The sequence below is a fragment of the Marmota marmota genome, unplaced genomic scaffold (genome assembly GCF_001458135.2).
Source record: "Marmota marmota marmota unplaced genomic scaffold, marMar, whole genome shotgun sequence".
NCBI lineage: Eukaryota > Metazoa > Chordata > Mammalia > Rodentia > Sciuridae > Marmota > Marmota marmota.
The window spans coordinates 4,625,406-4,648,441 of record NW_025999896.1 but is presented as its reverse complement, the minus strand read 5'-3'; the positions used below and the strand labels follow the sequence as shown (position 1 = coordinate 4,648,441).

The following is a 23,036-nucleotide window of genomic DNA, read 5'->3' as shown; positions in this document are numbered from 1 at the left end:
ATCTAGATCAGAGCTCCTTCTGTACAACTGTCCAACTAGGTCACTGCCAACTCTAGCCTTGCACCCTCTCACTTCAGTCCATCCATAGGGTTGATTAGGACCAATGCCTTCTGTATACTTTTTGGCAGCTAGACCACCTTCTCTAGATCCTTGCTATGCACCATTCCTGCCCACGATTTAGAGCTCTATCAGATTCTTTCTTTGCTCTATCTTTCGTCATTCTCCATTTTCTTTCCTCTCACTCCATTTAACAATGCTTCCCTTCTAAAGTGGCCCATTTTGTGCTAAATAAATCCTGACAGCTGCAAATGTTTTATGACGGTCTGGCCAAACTCCTGACCTTCACTGAGACTTCCACTATCCCCCGAGGACATTATTTCTTCATGCAGCCTTCTCAACTGGACTCATACTCCTACACCTGAGGATTGTCAGCGATCAGGGTGCTGCTCACTGTCCAATGCTATTTTTAAACCATTACCTTCCCTTTATCGTGGTTCCAATGAGGCTCATTTTCCCTGTCTCACCACTATCCATGCACATCATTGTCATCTATTGCCTCATTTGGCCACTCTTCTCATTTACTGAACACTTGAGCCTTAGGCTCATGGACTTCCTCTCCTCTTGCCTGGGTAACATCAATATCCATGTAGACAATCCTCTATCCTCTAAGTGACCTCAATTTGAGTAATCTTTCATTTCCTCCCCTCTTTAGCTACCTAATTCCATGGCTACACCTTCATCCATATCATTACGTGGAAACTTCTCTTATGTCTGATGCCATAAAGGGAGCTATCCCTTTTTCTGACTAACACCGTCTATCCTTATAGTTCTTTTGGTAATGCACCTTTACTTAACCTATTCTTTGCCCTGGTGCCATTACAAATGCAGGGATTTCAGTATCCTGGCCTTTCTGGTATTTTCCCCCATACAGCCTTACTCTATTCATTTCTTTCCTATCCAGTATAGACTCCATGACCTGTAATTTCTTTCTTTTTAAAAATAATTTTATTGATGTATAATCACTATACCCTACAATTCACTCATTTTAAAGTATATTTTTCAATGTTTTTAAAGTAAATTTATCAAGTTGCACAATCTTCACCATAATCTAGTGTTTGAACTCGATTTTCATCACACTATAGATTCCTTATAATTGATTCCAATTCTCATGCCCTCGTCCTCAGCAACCACTAATCTGCTTTCTGCCTCTGCAAAATACATGGCCTATGACTCCCAGTCATTTTCTTGCCAACATCCTCACCTCCCTTGCCTAATTCTTATTTCAACACACCAATTTGAGATGATCTGAGCTCTGGATCAATGTAGCTCCGAATCTACACCTGGGACTCTGGAGAAAATTATCCAATGGTGAAGACAGGTGTCACCAGAAGTGCAAGATCTTAACCAGTAACCAGGCCCTTCAACGCCACTTGGAGCTCCCTGGTCAGCCTTCTCTCCCATTTTTCGCAGATCCATTTTCAAACATTCTCCACTCTCTTCAAATATTCAACCTTGCCCCTCTCCCTTTCACACAAATTCAACTGATGGTCTTCAAACTCTTCAGAAAAATTAGAAGCCAGCAGATAAAAATCATCCTCAATTTTCTGCCATTCATTTATTACATTACTTAAAGCTATAACCATCTTTCTTTCCCTTTTAAAAAACATCTGATGAAAGAGATGTTTTTCTTGCTAAGGATGAACTCTCTGTTCTTTGGAATTTTGGTTGTTGATAAAAAGGATCTTATTACCGTACACACATGGCCTTGAGGCTCAACCGCTATGGTTTATATTATTAATATCCCCCTAAAAGCTCATTTGTTAGGCAATGCAGGGATGTTCAGAGGTGAAATGATTAGATGATGGGCTCTGTAACCTCATTAGTAGATTAGTCTGCTTGACAGATTAATAATTTGAATAGATTGCTGGGTGGTTTAACTGTAGGCAGCTGAGGTGTGACTGGGAGAAATAGATCACTGGGGGCATGACCTGGACTATATCTGTTCCTGCCCTTCTGACCCACCCCTCCCCTTCCTGGCTGCCATGACCTGAGCAGATTTTCTTTCCCATGCCCTTCCACCATGATGTTCTGTCTCTGGCCTAGAGCAATGGAGTCAGCCAACCATAGACTGAACATCTGAAACAGTGAACCAACATAAATTTTCTTCCTCTATAATTGTTCTTGTCAGATAATTTGATCATAGCAGTGAAGAGCTGGATAACACTTTAGCCTTGCCGTCCTGAGACTGTCTTTTGGAGTGCCTGTCCCAGGCCTCCCACCATCCCATGTTCTCTACCTCATGGCGTAGGTCATCCGGTCAGGCCGCATGGCCCTCATCATGCAGAGGCGCTGAAGGGCTGTCTTGTTCTTCCACTCCTGGGGGAACTTCTCCTTCTCGGGACATTCTGACTCCACAAACTTCTTCCAGCTCTTGGCAGATCCCTCAATGTCTCGATCCAGATTAGAGAATTCTTCCATTGATGAAAGTGCCTGGGAAATTGCAAAGAATCTTGCTCCAAAATGCAGTTTCTCTAGAAAGCTGTAATTTGTGTTGTGTTGGAGGTTGAAAGGCAAGTGGTATTATATACACAACTCTGTCTCATGTATAGTCTGTTTGGAGTCTTGGATCTTCCTCCAGGAAAAAAAAAATCAAAGAAGAGGGAGGATTCTGACCAGCTCATCCTCATCAGACTGCCCCTAGTAATATGCAAAATTAGCAAATGACCAGTTTGGGAGACTATAGACAGCAGAGACTGAGCCACACTCACTTGCATGATATTATATGGAAAATAGGGGCACAAAGGGGTACCATTATTATTCTGGTTGTGGTACATGGACACCTAAGTCATAGGCTTCTTCTTTCCATCTGCACACTCACTCTGCCACCAAATCCTGTCAATTCATCTCTCAAAATACCTCATTGACTTTGTATTAATGCTAACTACTAAAATTTCCATGAGTTGTCTATTTCTGTATGGATTAAATCAATTTGGACATAGCTAAGTAATGAAATCTTTTCATGTATTTCTTCCCTCCAATTCATCCAGTTTACCAGGTATGCTGCTGTGTCCTACCTTGTCTCAGCTTACCAGTCTCCTACCTGGGAAGTATGCCTGACTCGTTCCCCACCCAATTCCTTGTTTGTACTACTTCTACCATGTGCAAGACTCTGTTGCCTTGTCCACTCAATTTTACTCCTTGCTTTTCTTGTGCTGGTCACGCTTTCTATTTATTAAGGTTCTCTGAGTTGTCAAGGGCCAGTTCAAAGTCAGTGACTTTCCCCAGGCACAGACTCTATAACTTAGAACATGTAGTCCTTCCCCTGGGGTGGAGCACATAGAGCTACTCACAGAGTTGGAAACTTTACTAAACCTTCAATCAGTTTCAGATGTTTGGTTGCTGATAGCATTTAAGCCATATCCCTCCTTCTTCCTCTTCTGCTCACATCTGGGCAAGCTGATCACTAAGCCTGGCCATTTCCTCCTTAGATGCTGGAGGGATGTTGTACCAGGTAAGCCCTTGCCTGTGCCCAGGAGCACCTGCTCCAGACTCACCCCCTAACTACCATAAGTACCCCAAGGTAGTTTCTTTTCCTGGCTCTCTCAAGCCATTTTTAGAATGCTTGGGATCACTCTTGCTTCTGCCAGAAGTCTCATTATTGGAATAATCAGCTTTTATATACCCTTTTGGTATGTGTGCGTCTTCATCAGTCTTGACACAGGAACTAAATTTTGGATGGATGAGTGTCTATCCTATTTATCCAGAGTGCCCACCAACACCGCTAACCTAGACACTTACTGACCTGCAGTCCCTTCATCATTATTCAACTCTGTTGATGTGTTTGGTTTCTCCAAAGCTAGACCGCATGTTTAAAGCACCTATGAGAGTGCCATGAATTTTGAAAAAACCCAAAACATTCTTGTTATTTGAATCCCTTCATTCATTGACTCATTCATCATTCTTTTAACATTTATTGCATGCCTACTACTTCCTAGGGACTTGGAATCACAATGGTGAACAAAAAGACATGGACCTTCAAGGAGCTTATAAGCCTAAATTGAGGAGGAAGGAGATGTATAGATTTCTGTTGGGTAGAGATGGAAGGGAGAGGAATTTTATGAGAAGGATCAACAAGAGCCATAGTCTGGAGGGTAGGGCATGGCAGAAAACAGAGTGGTTTCAGGATAAGAATCTGGTGAGAAGGGCAAGGTGAAGCTGCAGAAGGACCCATCCACTTGACCTGGACTTGCCTGTTCTCTTCCTCCAGGGGGATAAACATAGATCCTTTCACAGGTACTCTGTGACTTCCGGATTTCATGCTGACCACTTACAGCAGGAAGACCACATCTTCATTCATGCTGAGAAGCAGTGAATGAGACAGTGGAAGAAGCTCAGATAAACAAGATTTCTGGTGATGAGCCACGGGACTTGGAGACTGGTTTTAAACCTTCATGAGTTTTGGATTTTTCATCTGGAAAGTGAGGCCAAGTAATCACCTGCCGCTTCTCTTACTCTCTCACTCTCAAGTAGATGCAAAGTTTTGAAAACTATAAAGTCCTCCCGGGTCCTTCCTCGGGGGCTGGATAGCTATTGAATTGCAATTACCGGTTTACTTATCTGTTACTCCCACAAGATTGTGAGTTCCCGGTGGGCAAGAACTTTCTAAGGCACTGCCTGGCACTTAGCGAGTGCTCAATTAATAAAGTTTGACATCTGGGTGGCCAGCAGGAGGGCTCTTGGTGGACTGAGAAAAGCTGCAGCTGCTGTAATTATTTCTGTCTGTGCTGGGGAACCAACTTTCATCTTCTTCCAGATAGCCACTCACCTCCTCTCCCCAACTTACATCATCATTAACCCTTCTGCAAGCCAATTCCCCCCCCCCCCCCCCCCCAGCATCGCCACAAAGAGGAGAAAAATACACTGTGATCAGCACTCCCAGCTGCCAAGGACTGGGTCTGAAACACAGTTTCTTGAAGCTCGGGAGTGAACACAGTTGCAACGTTTAATCTCCCAAATGAGGAAAAGGGATTTCTAGCCTTCTAATAAGCTAAATGGAAATGACTAATTAACCTAATTACTTTGGACTGCACAGCAAAATACAACTGAGCTAAACTGGCAACCAGAGTGGTAGTGAGAGGCCTTTTCAAAGGTTAACAAAGAAATCCATCACAGATGAGATTTCCTAATGAAGAGAACATTCCTATTACCTTACAGTTCAGCATTTGATGGGATTGAAAAAATCCTTCCAAAGGATAATAATAAAAGCAGGATTTTATCAGAAAGATTTCATCCATTTCCTGCTTATTAGTTCTTCTGGGGAAACAAGACAATCAACCTTCCTCGTTAGATAGAATGCTTTAGATTTTTTTTTTAATATTTATGTTTTAGTTGTAATTGGACGCCATGCCTTTATTTTATTTATTTTTATGTTGTCTGAGGATTGAACCCAGGGCCTTGCACATGCTAGGTGAGCCACAACCCCAGCCTCTAAAATTTTTTTAAGATCATGTTCTATTTAATTATACTTATTTTGTTGCTTTAGGTTAAAATCCAACCAGATATTTAAAAGAGTATTTATCAAAGACCATGTATACCACATATCGCATTGTCCCTCACCTGTGTGCATCCTGGATTGCAATTGAGTTTTGAAGGATCTGGACTTTGCTGTTTCACACAACAAACTCATATAGAAAGATAAAGCTTTGCTCATTTGCAAAAGACTTTGAACAGCCAGATGAGCCCCGCCCACAAAACAGAACAAAGAGCAGAAGGAAGCCAAGCCAAGCCAAGCCAACCCAACAACTCATTTTGTGAAAAGAGGAATGGAATGAAATTGCACAATAGCTTTTGAGTTGAGCTATGTAAAATGAATGCCTGTGAATCACTTATTCTTCTTGACTTTTACTGCAGAGGGCTTTGTGTGATAATATAGAGAAAGGAAACTGGACTAGGCCCAACTGGGCAACTTAGAGTTCCTGAAAGTTTTTCTTTCTATGGACAATTCTATCAAGCTCAACTGGTATCAATGACAGTGCTTATGTGTCTTACAGGGTAAAGAAGAATCATAATTGTTATAGGATAAATCATACCCATCAAAAAAGATACATTGAAGAACTAGCCTCCCAGACTTGTAATCATGACTTTATTTAGAAACAGAATCTTTGTGTTGATGTAACTAATTTAAGATGAGGATACAAGGCTAGATCCTAATTCATACCGGTGCCCTTATAACAAGAGGAAAAAAACCTGCACGGAGGAAACCAACTTTCATCTTCACCATGTGAAGATGGTGGAGTCAGAGACTGAGATTGGATTTATGGTGCCTCAAATCAAGGCACCATAATCTGCTTCCACTTACTGAACATTAACACAGTCTGACAACCCTCAACAAAGGTGCTAGGTAGGATGGCCATTTTGCAGATAAGGAACCGAAGGCTCAGAGTGTTAAGATAGAAGATAGGGCACACGGAAGGAATCATCTTTTAGGGTTCTCAGCTCAACCTAGGCCCTCACAGCACTGTACCTTAAGCCCCTTCTTGTGAAGGAAAACATGGCCATCTTGTGGTTAAAGTGAGAAAGCTAGATGACCACAAAGGGAATTCAAGATCACTCACGAAGGGAAAGCTCTCAGTCTCAGGTATGCGCAATAGCCCAAGAGACGGACCTAAAGTTAACTTTTTGCTGTTGAACTTATCATTGGCATTGTGGTTTGCTCCCCTTCTGTGCATTTTCTGAGGGAAAAAGAAACATACATGGGCAATAGAAAAGAAATTATATAAAATTCAGCTGTCATTCAAGGTGCCAATCAACCTCAGATCCAGCTAAGGGAGAAGGAGAGAATAAAAGTGAAGCCTATTGTGTAGACAGAGCCTTGAGCCACTCCACCGTCTACCCACTCTACCCTCCACCCACTCTACCCTCAACAATGTGTTACTTTCACTTTCAATAAGCCTCTGCCTTTCCTGCCAATCTCCTGGGTCTCCTTCAATTCTTTTCTCTGGAGGAGGAGAACCTGGACTCAGGACCCCCTGGCAACAAGAGGTCTAAGACAACATACCAGAGGCCATTTGCACACACAAACTTGAAATAGAACCCTGGTATATCTGATTCCAGAGCCTGTGTTGACAAATCCATTTCTCTCATTATTCTAGTTCTGCAGATGGGCTCATTCAAAATTGCTTTTCAGAACCTATTTTTCCATAAAGTAATCAGACTATGAGTTGCTATTCTCAAGGTCTGGGATCATATTGTCCAAAAGGTAACCACTGGCCATGGGTGACCATTGGGCACTTGAAGGGTGGTTATTGTGACAGAAGGACTGATTTATTTTTAAATCTAAGATAGTCTTGTCACATTAGCCAGACTGTCCTTGACCTCCTAGGCTCAAGTGATCCTCCTGCCTCAGCTTCCCGAGAAGTTGGGACCACAGGTGCACGAGGCCATGCCCTGATTTTTTAATTCTATTTTATGTTAATGGCTTTAAAATGTAGAAACTGGAACTTATTTTAGTAATAGGAAAACTTTTAAGGATGTTTAGGCTGACTTGGGTACAGGGACCAATTGTTTCAACTCTTAACTTTTATGAAGTTGAAATACAAGTGTTTTGGATGAAAATTTAACTTCTAAATTGAGATAAGCTTTATGTATAAAAATTACACATCGGATGTCAAAGACAGCAAAAAAATATAAAATTGTTTTCTAATTGACAGTTTGGATCCTAAATGTCCCCCCAAAGTTTGTATGATTAAAAAAAAAAAAGGCTTGGTCACTAGCCTGTGGCACTATTAGATGGTAGTGGAAACTTCAGGGGGTGGTAGAAGGAAGTTAGGTCATTGGGGGTGTGCCCCTGAAGGACATTTTGGGACCCTGGTCTCTGCTCTCTCTCTCTCTCTCTCTCTCTCTCTCCCTCTCTCTCTCCCTCTCTCTCTCTCTCTCTTTGGCTCTCTGGTTGCCATGAGATGAACAGCTTTCTTCTGCTATTCACTTTTGCCATGTTTTTCTGCCTCACTAAATGCCCAGAGCATCAGTGTCAAGCAATCATGGACTGAAACCTCTGAAACTGTGAGCCAAAATAAACATTTTCTCCTTTTAAGTGGTTTATTCCAGATATTTTGTCACAGTAATGGAAAGCAAACACAATCATTTTATAAAAGCTGCGCACTGAAATGATAATATTTTTGGCTGTACCGGGTCAAAGAAAATATTTTATTTATTTTATTAAAACTTATTCCATTCATTTCTTTTTACATTTCTTAATGTGGGTAATAAAAAATTTAAAATTACGAATATGGCTTGCACTACATTTATTTTGGACAGTGCTACCCTAGAATAAATACACTCTAAAGTGTATCTATTTATTCATATTCTGTGTGGTAGAAAAGTTGATGGTTTTCCCAGATATCTGCATTTATTACAATTATTCTTAGAGGTTTTGTAAGTTTGTGGTTTTGGTTGCTGTTGTGAAGAAAATCCTCCTTTGTTTCTTTCCCAACGTATTATTTCCTTCTTCATTCACCAGATTGGGCTCAGGATGATGAATGAAGTTAAATAAAAATTAAACTCCACCTTTATTATTTAAATCAAGGATCAGCAAACAATAACTTTCAGGCTCAATCTGGCCCACCACCTGTTTTGTTAAATAAAATTTTACGGGAACTCAGCCATGTCCATTCATTTCCACACTGTATGTGTCTTTGGCACGGTTGAGTGGTTCCCTCAATATTTACTATGTGGTCCCTCATGAAAAGTTTGATGATTCCTGATTTATATATAGTCCTAAGGTTGATTGAAAGGATAGCTATAGACTCTGAAAAAGAAGTTAGGAAAGGATTTTGAGAAATGGTAGCATTAGTGGAATTAGCCTAGAATTTCTTAAGACGACTCCTTTGAAAGAGGAAAGCCTGCACATAAATGATTTATTTCGGGGCTTTTGTTATAAAGTAAATCAGCTTGGATGGATCTCAAGGGAATTATGCTAAGTGAACAAGCCCATTCCAAAAAGTTATGTGCCATATGTTTCCATTCAAATAATATCCTTGAGATGACAAATGTTATATAAATGGAGAACTGATTCATGGTTGGTTGGTAGTAGGAACTGGGTAAGGAAGGAGGACACTGTGATTATAAAAGGCCAACATGAGGAAGCTCTGTAAAATGGAACTTTCTGGGTCTTGACTGTGGTGGTGATTACATGACTCTACACATGTCCTCTAACTAAACACACACAAGCACACACACGAATTTCTGTAAAACTGGTGAAATCAGACTAAGATTGGTGGATCATGTCAATGTTAATTTCCTGGATATGTGATTGTATATAGTATTACAAGATGTTAGCATTGCAGGAAGCTGGGTACAAGGGATATCCCTGTATTATGTCTTACAATTGCCTGTGAATCCACAATCACTTAAAAATAATCTGAGTTAGATATATAAAGAGAAAGAAAACCAAGCCCCTTGCTGTAGACTCATAATTCTTTGTGAATCAAGTCTCTGTAAAAATGCAACAAATATGGAAGATCATAAGTAGGATTCATCTTATGCAGATGCCATTCCATAGGTGACTAGTCTGGTAGGCACTGGACTCTCTGGAGTTGGGATTCACTCAGTTGTCCTTTCCTGCAGGCATCATGTCAGGTTCTCTTAAGGTAGGCACAGTGCCTATTGAAAGGACTTTATTGATTCTTTTCAACATTTATAAAATCCCAACTAAGCTGCACAATATGGAATGAAAATGGGCTTGGCCCCCAGCCAGGCCAAAATGTGAGTTCTGAATTTGCCACTAGTAAGAAGTGGGACCCCAATTTCCTCAAATGTTAAATGGAAACCCATAACACCTATTGCCAAGACGGACACGACAGTGAAATGAGACCTTGCCTTTCTGAGGCACTCAATAAGCATGAGTTCTTATCACTGCCAGCGTCCCAGGTTGGAATGCATTCCCTGCTTGGGGTCTGAGTTCAGATTCATGTGGAGATGTCTGCTTTTTTAGAAATGCTACTGCAGCAGCAGTGCCACATCAGTCCCAGGGACTCACCACAGAGCCCGTATTCCAGTCCTGAGCCTTGGTAGATGAAGGCAGCTCAGAGAAGTTTATAGGGACTTAAGGTTCCTTTCTCCCCTGGAGACAGAGCCCTCACACACCAAAATGCATGCTCAGAAGGTTGAGCCTACTGTGGGTGTACAGGAAAAGGGACACAGCTCCATACTTGAGCTCAAAAATTGAGATCCTTGTTGACACCGTAGGGACAAGTGTCAGGAGGAGACTAAGAGATGAGAACTTGACTTTTTCATAGGAACCAGTACTGACCTTGACACCTCCCCAGGCCTGATGGGAGAGGAACTCTACTGGGCTAGGGGTGCCTGTCTGCACTGGAGATCGAAGCAGGAAGTCCAGTTCTGCTGCACTGATTTCCTGGTTCATGAGGAGGATCTGCAAAGGAGGGAACATGACACCATATTTCTTTAGCTTGTGGTGGCCTCAGGTTCAGGGGATCTTAGGGATTGTCACTCAGTGTAATTATTGCTGCCTCTAACACTAGAGCTTGCCCATCAATTTTGGTTATTTAGAGAGGATGGAGTGGAAGAAAGTGTATATTTATGCAAATTACTCCTATGTGCATCTGTTTTCAACCCCAATATCACAGTGACTTAAATATACCCAGTGGATGACTATATATCTTGGTTAGCAGGCATTTATTATGTATCAATCATAAATGCCAAGGAGTATGTGCCTGAAATTTAATTGAGCAGATGACACATACAAATGACATGATTTGAGGAAAGTGCCAAAGTGACATATGAACACACGCAAAATAGAAACACACATATGAATCAACAATGTGAATTTATGCAAAATAGAAGCACATATGTGAATTAAAAATAGGAGAGAGGTCCCTGAACAAGGGAGTGGCCAGCAAGCCAGAGGAAGGAAGGGGTTAAATTGACTAAATTTTCTATAAGTAGTCCCCCCCATGCCCCGGCCTCTGCCCCCAGTACTGGGGAATACACCAAGGGCCTTGTATTTACCAGGCTAGCATTCTATCACTGAGCCACATCCCCAGCCCTCTTTAAGTCAGTTTGAATTAGGTCTTGAAAAGCTAAGAGATGGGAATATTGAACAGGAAGGTAGGACTTTCAGATGGGGGGCGGAAATGAAAAATGCAGAGGTTTGGAAGGGAATTACAACAGTGTGTGCAGGAGGGGAAAAGCTTTTGGCTTGGTTAGAGACATGATTTTCAGTGAGAGGTGGAACCCCTGTATTTTCTAAGGCCAAGCTATCATTTAGGCTGGCCTGGGAATTACAGAACATGAGAGGACTAAGAGATGCTCACATCTATAGAGCTCGACTTTGGAACATGGAGTCAGCACAAAATGATACGATATCTGACTTTTGGAATTGGAAGTGGCCTTTGAGATAGTCTAGTCTGTGCTACCAATGTATATATTGAAAAAAAATCCCAATTCTAAACGATTAGGGGGATAAGTAAAAGGAAGTAAATTTTTATGACTTTTTGATATTGAAATTAACTGGAAGACTAGGGTTTCTCATTCAAGATGCAGCAATATTAGAAGTCTCCAATTTCCCCAGGCCTTTAAGAACCAAAGTTGTTGAAAATTTTCTAAGGCCATGGTTGCTACAATGTCTTGTGTGATTTCTTAACCCGGGAGAAGGTTAGGTCAGTAAACTTATTATCTAGATAAATATTGATGGAACGAAACTTCGGATGGCATTGGAAAATCTTCTAGTTTTCAGTATGGCCATCTAGTTCCATCTTCAGTGCCAGTTTTGATTGACTAGCAGTGGCTGCTGGAGGGATATTTTTAGAAGGATCAGAGCTCATCCAGGATCAGCAAGAAAAAGTACAATGATTGATTCAGCATATCTGTCATGAGGGGGACAATGTGGGGGCAGCATGCATGTAACCTATTGGAACTTCTTTGGAAAGTGATGTTAGAAGAAGAAAGTTTTAGGGCTGTGGCATGACTTAGTGGTAGAGCATTAACTTAGGCCCTGGGTTCCATCCCTAGCTAGTGGGAGAAAAAAAAAGAAAAAAAAAAAAAGAAGCAAATTTCTTAAGACCTGATGACTGGACACTAAAAATGACCTATCTTCTAAAAATTATTTTTTCGTTTTATTTTTACCTGAAAGGTGAGTTGGGCAAGGTAGGTCAACTTATCGCACTCGAAGAGTCCACGGGTCGTATACTGGTACACAGAAAAGGTTATGTTGTCTATTAGATTGGTAAGCCGTTCCTTGAGGCTCTCACCAGGAGCGGCCTTCTCTACAGCCTTCTGGAAGACGATTCGGAAGGCCTGAGGACAGAGGGTAGCATCTTGGTGACTTACATGAACCTCCTTTTATATATGAGTGGTCAATTTTCCAGCCCACCCAATGAAAAGTGATCCCAGTATATCTGGGGAAGACAAGAAGAGACAATGGTAACAAGAGAAGATGCTTTAGCTCTTAGTTTGCTCAGATGAACAATTAGATCGCTATGGGGCTGCCACTGTTTGAATGTAGTTTGTGCCCTCTGAAAATCATATTGGATTTTAATCCCTAGTGTGAGGTTTTAGGAGAGTGGAAGCTTAATTTGACTATGTAATTAAGAGAAAGGGAATTTGGGAGGAAGGTAAAACTGGATAAGATCATCAGGGTGAAATCCCTAAAATTGAATAGAGATTTTTTTGTTGTTGTTGTTGGGGGAGGGTAGTACTAGGGATTGAACTCATGGGTACTCAGCCACTGAGTCACATCCCCAATCCATAATTCTGTAATTTATTTAGAGACAGGGTCTCAGTTGTTAGTGCCTCACTTTTGCTGAGGTTGGCTTTGAACTCGTGATCCTCGTGTCTCAGCCTCCTCAGATGCTGGGATTACAGGAGTGTGTCCCTGCACCCCCTAGTGGTGGATTTATAAGGAGAGAGACCAGGAAACACACATGCCTTGCCCCACTTCAATAAGGACTCTGCCAGCAATAAGGCCATCACCAGATGTGTCCTCTTGACCTTGGACCAAGAACTGTGAACAGAAATAAAACTCTTTTCTTTATAACTTTAAAACTTCCCCAATCTGTGATGATATTGTTCTTTTAGTAAAAGAAAAGGATCAAATACAAGGACACACAGAGAAGAGCCCAAGGCTTTGATCAGTGAAGAACAAACATCCAGTAGTCAATATACTTTAAATTCAGTAAGTTTTTGTTGGGTAACTACCTGAATAGAAAGTAGACACAGCTAGGATTAATGATGCTCTACAGCATGGGATAAAATTCTTGGGGGCAGAAACAATCCTCCGTAAAACTTTGTTGAACTGACCCTTGCACATAACAGGCAGTGAGAATATTTTTAGTTAATGATTTTTCCTTTGATAATGATCAGAGTCTCAGATATTATTTGTTCTTTTCCTATTAATTTTGTAGTCATTTGAAGAGTCCTTGAAAGTGTCCTTTTTCCCTTATGAACCCTTCTGCAATGGTGGGAGTACAGCCAGCTTTGGGTTCTTCTTTAGAACTACATATTATGGGTATGATGGGCAGTAAAAAAAAATCATATAAGTTAATTTTCTCTTGTTTTAAACTTAAATAATGACTATTCATAAAAAATGAATATTTGGAATGCTACCCTTTAAGTATGACATGAATAGAACAAATCCTTAAAGAAAATAAAAGCCAAGATACAATTGGACCCTTCGGAGTCTTGGTTCTGAAGATTTCTAGTTTCTTCTCTATTTTCATTGTGTGGTTTTAAGAAGAAGAAAAAGAAGAAAAAAAAACCTAAAGTCTTTTTGAGACCAAGTATTTGAACCTAGATGGAAACCACATAAGATTTGAGTCTCAGTAGTTCTTCATTTGCAAAATAGGAAAAAAAATGTGAATTTCTCTCTCCATTCACAGATCCACATTTCTTCTTGTTAAACAAAGCCCTTGGAGTCTTCATCTCAGCAGTATCTTCAGCCCAATCCATTGTGATGTTTGCCTTCACTTGGTAGATTTTAGGTGAAATATTAATTCACTATGAGCTGATGAAGCCATAGCTCTCTAGAACCACACAGAGAAATTTGAGAAGCTTCCATGTGCAGAATAGGTCCATGGAGATGGATGGGTACTTTTCTAGGTGGTTGCTATAGCTTTCTTCTAAGGCTCTATCAAAATAACAGTAATCAGCAACGAATCTTGAGTTACTAAGTTTAAATAAAATGATTCCCGATTCAGGAAGAGAGTTAAAGAAAATGAAAAATCTGGATACATCCAGGATTTTCTTTACACTAAGCTCATTTGACTGTCTTTTTTTTTCCATCCCTGTTTCTCTCCCTTTGTGGTTATGAACAACTCTGGTGCTGGGCCTGATCCCCACTCCCACAGCTTTCTCCAGAAGGTCTGTTCTGCCCACATGGTCTGGTTATTGACTTACGTTCCCCTGGTAGATACTCACAAGCTTTTGGAACATTTTTAGGGCCCATGAGTGATTGCCTAGTGTTTTGTCTTTCTACTTGAATAAAAATAGTTGCATTTTTCAAAATCGAGTCCAGCTCTGTGCATATTATAGGACTGAAAAAGAATTGTTGAATGAATGAATCACTTTGCTCTGCTAATGCCCAAGAGAATGAGGGATGCTCCAGATCAAGACTGTCCAACTCAAATGCCTCCAGGAACCAGGTGTACAAGACCAAATAGGGAGGAGGAAGACTACCAGGACACAGAGGGCATGTGCCCACCTAGGGAGAAGCAGCTACAAATTCATGCCATGTGGAATGTGAATACAATGTTGTCAATCTTCCCAATTTTCACGAGAAGCCCCAAATCGGTATTTATGTGAATTCTCTTTATATTATTATAATATTATTTGTGGTGCTGGAGATGGAACCCAAGTCTGATGCATCTAGGTAAGCCCTCTACCACTGAGGTATACCTTCAGACTAAATCTCCTTATTTTAAAATATTGGTAACCTATTCAAGTATTTGAAAAGCCTTCCGTGGACCAAAGAGAAGAGATCAACAAGACCTTGGGTTCCCTGTTTGAAACCCGTGATCTGTGTTCATCTTGCTTCTGTCTATCTGATGATCCCTTTCCCATCTCATGGAGAAATGGTATTCCTCCAGTCATGCCTTTCTATAGAGTGCACACAGCAGCTACGCTGGGCCTCCCAGCAGTCTGCAGGATATCCTAGGGAGGTGTCCTCTCACCTATGACACTGTGGTGCCTTCTATGTGTGTCTCCCAGCTTTTGGTTGAGTTTTGAAGAGAAGTTACTTTGCTTTCATTCCTATCTTAACTACATGTTGAACTTCAAGTTCATTCAAAACTTGCATTTGGATGAATTTCTGCTTGTGTAAAAGCAAGTACAAATGTTTTAACGCATTCTTGCTCAAAACGCTTTGAAAGATGGGACATGTGGCTCCTGGCACACTGGTCTCTCTGGGGTTTTCATACTCTGAGAATGTCTCTCCTTTGTGTGCCAGAAATGAGAACTGCAAAATTGATCCTCATATGAAAATTGAGACTGTAGAAACTCCAGTAGCCAGATTTTTTTAAAATCAAATCACAGGAGACTTTCAAATGCATTGTTCTTTTGAAGACCCATCCCACAGCTATTTATCACTCAGAATTTCCATCTGTTTTCAATGATCTAGTTGGTCAATGAAAAGTAGTTGTTCTTAGCAATTCTTCATAACAACATGGAGACCCAAAGTGCACCTCTTTTTTTTTTTTTTAAAAAGTAGTGCTTCAGAGTTTCCTAGATCAGGATGCTGTTGCTGCAGAACAACTAATAACATGTTTTAGCACATATTTTCATGAATTTCATCTCAGATCTTGTTTTCCAAGTCACCATGGTAGGCTTCTGATAGTCAACTTCAACTACTCTTGGAACTAGGGAGATGACCCTGTAGTTAATAGGCTTATGCTAACTTTTATATCTGTTTTTGAAATATCTTATATTTCTTTCATATGTTTTCATAATCTGATTATAAGGCCAAGGATCGAGTTTCTCTTAAAAACATAAAATATTATAACCACATGTCTTCCAATCTGCAGAGATTTTGAGTTAAGGGAAAAGGATTGGGAAATGGTGAAAAGCCCTCTCCAATTAAATGAGCCCCAGGTACTGGGGGGCTTCTGATTTCTCAGGTATTCATCACCATATCCACACCTTGACCTCCACATGATGACTTAGCATGTAATACACATACTGAGGTGTGTGTGTGTGTGTGTGTGTGTGTGTGTGTGTGTGAGAAATCTCTGTGTCCATATACATATGTTCTCTCTGTCTCTCTCCTATTTGTACATGTGCATGTCCTCTCTGTTGGGTCAAACCAATGAAGTTGCTCAGAAACGTTTGATCTCCTTTTAATGCTTCTTTAATTGTGGTCATTTAATGAATTCACTAGGGGAGAATGATAGTTCTCTTAAAATAGGTTCACTTAAAATTTATGGGTTTTATTTTTTCATGGGTAAGATGAGTTTAGTCAGCACTTGAAATTTGCTAACAACTTTGGCTTCAGGAATATTGCAACAACCATAAAACAGTTGCTTTGGGGATATTAAAGTAATAAGAAAAGTAATTTAAAGTTGACTGTTATAATGGCCTGCACTGGTCTTTCATCAACACAAGTGATGTGCATATTCAATCCTCTCTGGGGACAGGAAAAATTTCTGACATTTCTCTGATATCCTCGTCCACACATCCAACATGCACACATCCAGTAGCCACCCATACTGAATTTGCTTATGGAATGAATGAAGCTAAGCCTTGCTGTGGCACCTGCTTCTGTTCCAATGAATTATAAAATACTCAGTTAAAGAAATGAGGACCTGTAATACAGGTCTGAAGCCAATGAAGCAGTACTCCTGGCCTTGATCTTCAAGATCGGCCGTAACTAATGAAGCACATGGATAAGCTCTCATGGGAAATTACATTAGAGACATAACACCGCTTGATTACGATTATTCAAAAAAACTCCAGGTATAAATCACCTTGAGAGAGAACTGATACATTGGGTGTATCTTGCTGAGATCATTCATGATGAAGTAGAGCAGAGAGGCTTGGGCAGCTGCTGGCCGATAGTGCTCTCTGGCCTCGTTGATTTTTACTTCAGTCACCCTGGCTTCTTGGACCTGTTGAGAAAATAAATAGCAGGCCATTGTTCAAACTAAATAGGGCTTCCAGAGAATCAAGCTGATCTTTCTGTGTGTGTAGTGTGTGTCTGTGTATGGGGTGGAGTGAATGGAAATGGGAAAAGTGGGAAGAAGTTGGAAAAGCCCTATATCAAGCTTGAATGGAAGGACAATATACACAATCTTGCTCTCACAGACTGAGCTGTCGGTTCTCATAGTTAGGAAATATGCCAGCTTCTTAGCTCCATAGCTGATGAGATGATTTCCTCAAAATGCGAAAAATATATATTGCTTTAAAATGAACTCCATGCCAAGCAGTGGAAGTCCATGGAAAGAAGCAAAATAATTTTCTTTAAAAAAAAAGTTTAATGAAATAGTTAATACGTAAATTCACAAAGAAAATCTCTTTTAATGAAGAATTTTTATTTTCAGAAAATTTCTTATCACAGGTAAAAATAAGAAGAGAAACCTAAGCAACAGGAAGAGAGATTTCTTCAAGAACATGTCACTTAAATACAAACCTTAATGCTCTCTGCCCTCAGACTCCAAAATAGAATCAACTACCGATAACTTGTGAAAGTCCACAAGAAAAAGCAGTGATCCTTATTGAAGATGTTCTCACAACAAGAAGAAGTGCTACCAAAGGGGACAGTTAGAAGACCTTTTCCAATGAAGTGAACACCTCCTAAATCCCAGAAGGATTGGCACCCTGAGAACTAAAGATGACTGAACAACTTAAAACAGAAAGACAAATACTGCATATTCTCCCTCATTTCTGGAAGCTAAAAAAAAAAAAAAACAAAAAAACAAAACCTTATCTCATGAATAGTGGTCTTTAAAGTCTAGAAAGGGCTGGGAAGGCAGACAGAACAAGTATGTCCTTGTTCCAGAACAAGTAGATATAAAAGAAGCACATAATAAGGTCATTACCAAAAGAACAGGCATATGTGAAAAAGAACGAACTAGACTTCTAAAAATAAGACAGTTATTTAAATTTAAAAAAATATACAGGTAAATATAAGAGGCTTGAATTGAAAAGAAAGAAACACACTGGAAGAGAGACCTAAAGAAATTGTTACAAATGCAGCTCAGAAACAAAAGTAGAAAATATGTAAGTTTATGAGACTTGGAAGATAGAATGAGAAGATTCAGATAGTCCTAGTAGGAAGAAGTAGGGAATAGAAAGAATGAAATAGAGACAATATTTGAAGTTTTTTTTTTTTGTTGTTGTTGTTCTTTTGTTTTTTTCAGTACAGGGGATTGAACCCAGGGGTGCTAATTACGTTGCCCAGGCTGACCTCAAACTTCAGATCCTTTTGCCTCAGCCTCCTGAGTTGCATCATGATTTCTGGCTGGAAGTTACTTTGGGAGCTATATTTGGAGTTAAGAATTTTCGAAAATTGATAAAAGGCTACAGCGCTTATCTTGAAGAAGCATATCAATCATGAGTACAACGAATAAAAAAATAAATTCTGACTATGTGGTAAAATTCGGAAACATCAAAGAAGAAGGGAAACTATTAAAAGCAACTAAAAAAGACAAAGCTGAAAAGGAATAGCAATTAGACTGAAAACAGATTCTCAGCAGCAACAAGACAACATTAGCTATATTATAAAACAATAACAGAAATTGGGAGGGAATGATCAGAATTAAAGTACTCTCTAATCCTTATGCTGTTTGGCAAGAAGCAAATACATTGCTTAATTTTGGACTCTTTGAAAATATATTTTAAAAGTAACATATATTTTTACATATAAACAAAGCAAGGTTAATCCATAAAGTGAAATAAAGTGAGTAGCTTTAAAATTAGGAAAGATCTATAGAAGTTACTATAGTCTCTGTAGCAAGCAACATGAAGATTCCTCAAAAAAAACTAAAAATAGAATAACTAGATGATGCAGCAATCCTACTACTGGGTATATATCCAAAGGAAATGAAATCACATCAAAGAGATATTTGCACACTCGTATTTATTGCAGTGCTATTTACAATAGCTAAGCTATGGAGTCAACCAAAAAAAAAATGAACAAAAGAAATAAAAATATTTCATGTGATACTTGGAAGATAGCAAGTGCTCAATAAATGTTCACTGATTTTTTACACAGCTGATCCATCCTCTGACCTACTCGTATGTGAGCCAGATCTCTCCTGCTCAGAGCAGAGGACTTTCTGCCATCATTGCTTTACAACCTCTTTGGTCCTCTCTGGAGAGGTAGAGGTCATAGAAAAATGGCAAAAGGGAGAGAGAAGGGAAATTGCATGGAAATGGAAGGAGACCCTCAGGGTTATACAAAATTACATACAAGAGGAAGTGAGGGGAAAGGGAAAAATAATACAAGGGGGAGAAATGAATGACAGTAGAGGGGGTAGAGAGAGAAGAGGGGAGGGGAGGGGAGGGGGGATAGTAGAGGATAGGAAAGGCAGCAGAATACAGCAGACACTAGTATGGCAATATGTAAATCAATGGATGTGTAACGGATGTGATTCTGCAATCTGTATATGGGGTAAAAATGGGAGTTCATAACCCACTTGAATCAAAGTGTGAAATATGATATATCAAGAACTATGTAATGTTTTGAACAACCAACAATAAAAATTAAAAAAAAACAAACAAAAAAAAACTAAAAAAAATGGGAACAAATTAAAAAAAAAAAAAGCTGAGGGGCACATCCTCTGCTGAGCCAGGGTTAGACTATACCCTCCTCTTTTGGGGATCATCACTCCAATCTGAGTGAAGAGCTGTTATCCCACAGTGGGTCTGATCTGGTTTATCTGCTCTGACCATTACTTTTCAAGTTTTCTACTTTGTCTACGTGGGAAAGTCTTTCCTATTTGGAGAAACCCCAGTAAGTCGGCAATAAGCATATTCATTCCAAGGTTCACTGTTCCCGGGCACCGTTAAGATGTATGTGATATCTGAATCAGAATGAATAATCACAACTGGTCTTCTGATCCAAGAGCAGGACTGGGATTGCAAAAGGGCCTATACAGGTTTGAATGTCTGTTGGGAAAGGATGAGAGACTGGGCCTCTCATCCTCGTCAAGTCATCTTCTAGTTCTCTGCAAGGGGGAAAAAAAACCTTCCAAATGTTGTGAAATGGATGAAGGAAACTATCTGCTCTAATTGTTTCCCAGGATGATAGAGAGTTTGAGAATTGAGTTTCCTGCCATGTCATTGAAGTTTTCTCATTAAAATCAGACTTGGGAGATTTTGCTAGTCCAGTGGGTTTTCTTAGGATGCAATCATGCCTGAATCTCAGAACTTTAACAGCAATGTGATTCCTTAGCTTCGGGGCCATTCCACAAACTATCTGAGGCATTCAGTTTGAAGTCTGATTCCCTGAACAGAAAGCCAGGACTGCACAGAGTTAAGTTTGTGGAGCCCAGATGTCAGAAGCATTTTCCAGAAAATAGAAACTGTAACACAGAATGTGAGGTAGTCACTGCTTGGAAGAATGGTGGGAAGATGGAAATGCTGTTACTCTTCTTTTTTTCAAAAAGTCAGACTGAAGGACTGAGCAGAGAAAAATCACAGGAGGACCCAAATGGGGGGCTGCCTCCCCGGACCATCTAGAATAAAGTTACCTTTCTCTCCACCTCAGCAGCAGTCTGCTTGGTGATCTCCAGATTCTCCACCAAAGCTGTTTCTCCCAAGAAGTTCCCAGATGCCGAGGAGAGGCGCGAGAGCAGATTGTCTTCTAATGTTTTGAGTGTGATTTTGAATCCATTTTGCTGTTTTGTGAGATCTGACTGCAAATAAGGAGGAAGAAAGAGTAAGGCAGAGATGCCCAGGGCATCCTATGCTGGGGAGAAGTCTGAATTAAAAAAAAAAAATCGTTCCTAGGGCCAGAGTCCCTGCCCTTCGAGACTGTAAAGTGGAGGCCAAGTAGTGGGGTGCTTGAGACCACAAGCAACAGGAGATGAGCAGATAAGTCAAAACCCAACAGTACCCTACACTACTGTCCTCCATATCCACATGTGCAAATTCAACCCACCGCGGACCAAAAATATTTTAAAAAATTGTGTCTTTCTTGAACACATACAGACTTTTTTCTTGCCATTATTTCCTAACAATACGGTATAAAAACTACTTGTACAGCATTTACCTTGCATTAGGATTATGAGTAACCTAGAGATGACATAAAAGTACAGGGAGGTTGCAAGTGGGTTATATACAAATACCATTAGACCAGTGGCTTGAAACTCAACTGGTCTTGGAATCAAGAGGGAGGGATCCTGAAACTCATCCTCCGCTCAGACAAAGGGAATGACTGTTCGAGGCATGAGACTTGGGCTAATTTTTCTCTTTCCAGTGGGGTTAATATCAGTTCCTATTTGCGGGATGTTTGTGCTATCTTTAGCACAGTGTTGATATACTCAGTGTCACTAAATGTAATTTATTGCTGCGAATAGAGGGAAAGGTCAAGTTTTAGTTCTCTAGCTTGTCCTCTTTATCACCACTTTACTGCCCCCAAATGAACAGCTCTCCTATGCTTTGCTTGGAAGAAACAAAACAAAACAGTAGAAACTCATCTTACCCAATTTAGACAAGATCATTGCAAGAGCCTTCTCCAAGGCTGGAGAGAGACTGGCATCCAAGTGAATCCCACCTCATTTTTCCCTTTCTGATGGTTAGGCTTCATATTCCAAGGTACTGGGCACCTTTTATTCCAGTTTTGGGAGCCAGGGAGTTAAGTTCAGGTAGCTCTAGCTCCTTTGTCCTCACGCAGCCTTTGGATCCATGGAAAGATCCAAAGGCTACATGTTGAGGCTTCAGCCGTGGCCACCCTGGTCTACCTCAGTCCTATCTCAAGACCAGAATTTGCTGCTCACTTGGCTGGGAATGCTCTGTGTCGACTAGCCCCCTAGCTTTCCAGTATCACCCTGTTTTATTTTCTTCAAATTTCTTATCCCTCGAGACTGTCATGCAAAGTGAAATAAGCCAATCCCCCCAAACCAAAGGTTGAATGTTTTTTTGCTGATATGTGGAAGCTAACCCATAATAAAGAGATGGGGAGGGAGAAGAAGAGAAGTTCAGTAGATTAGATAAAGGAGAACCAAAGGAAGAGGGAATAGAAATAGGAAAGACAGTGGACTAAATCTAACATGATTTCATTATCACCCTATGTGCATAGATGACTACATGACCCGTCTGATTCTACATCAGGTACAACCAGACAAGTGAGAAGTTATACTCTATTTATGTATGATGTGTCAAAATGCATTCGACTGTCAAATAAATAAACAAAAATAAATAAATAAGTAAATAAATAAATAAAATCAACATGATTTTCCTATGAACACCTGTGAAAATACCTTAGAGAACCCCACCATCATGCCCACCCACAAGAATGGGGTCCGAATTAGAATAAGATATACCTCATGCTTGTACACTTTATCAAAATGGATTCTATGGTCATGTATAGCTAAGAAGAACTAATAAAATCAAAAAATAAATTACATTATGTGCATATACCAAAAAAAAAAATCCTCATCATTTGCTGAAATGATATCATGTCTTGGTTTACATTCTTATTTTGCATATACTTCTACTAGGCCATAAGCTCCATGGGGACAAGTGCATGGTTTCCTGTGGTCAAGGCTGAATCCTCTATACCTATAACCTTGACTGTTATGCGGTTGGTGCTCCATGGGTGTTCAATAAATAAATGATCGCAGAGGCAGAGCCCCAGGGAAGGCCTGAAATCAATCCCACGTGTGCTGTAATTTTAAACCCATGTAACCTAACCTAATCGTGATTCAAGAAAAGAGAAAATAGAGATATTCACCATGGACTGAGTTGTCTTTGCCCTAAATTCATAAATTGAATTGTCAAAGCCCTGACTTCCTATGTGACTGTATAGGAGACAGTGTTTTTAGGGAGGTGACTGAGGTTAAATGAGGTCCTAAGAATTGTAATCC

The 23,036-nt window shown here is 40.1% G+C and overlaps 1 protein-coding gene across 6 annotated transcripts in view; it reads right to left on the bottom strand.

Moving 5' to 3' along the window:
- Positions 1 to 23,036, bottom strand: part of Dnah9 (dynein axonemal heavy chain 9) — a 334,407-nt gene that overhangs the window by 51,986 nt on the left and 259,385 nt on the right. For 4 of the 6 annotated variants that reach the window (XM_048798092.1, XM_015504497.2, XM_048798093.1 and 1 more), the window contains 5 exons: positions 20,700 to 20,864; positions 16,974 to 17,114; positions 12,145 to 12,315; positions 10,310 to 10,432; positions 2,297 to 2,490 (listed from right to left, as the gene is read on the bottom strand). In XM_048798092.1, the coding sequence (XP_048654049.1) occupies positions 2,297 to 2,490; positions 10,310 to 10,432; positions 12,145 to 12,315; positions 16,974 to 17,114; positions 20,700 to 20,864 (794 nt within the window). Of the gene's footprint in view, positions 1 to 2,296; positions 2,491 to 10,309; positions 10,433 to 12,144; positions 12,316 to 16,973; positions 17,115 to 20,699; positions 20,865 to 23,036 lie in introns of those variants that run through there. The other 2 variants (XM_048798095.1, XR_007345608.1) reach the window with 2 other exon arrangements.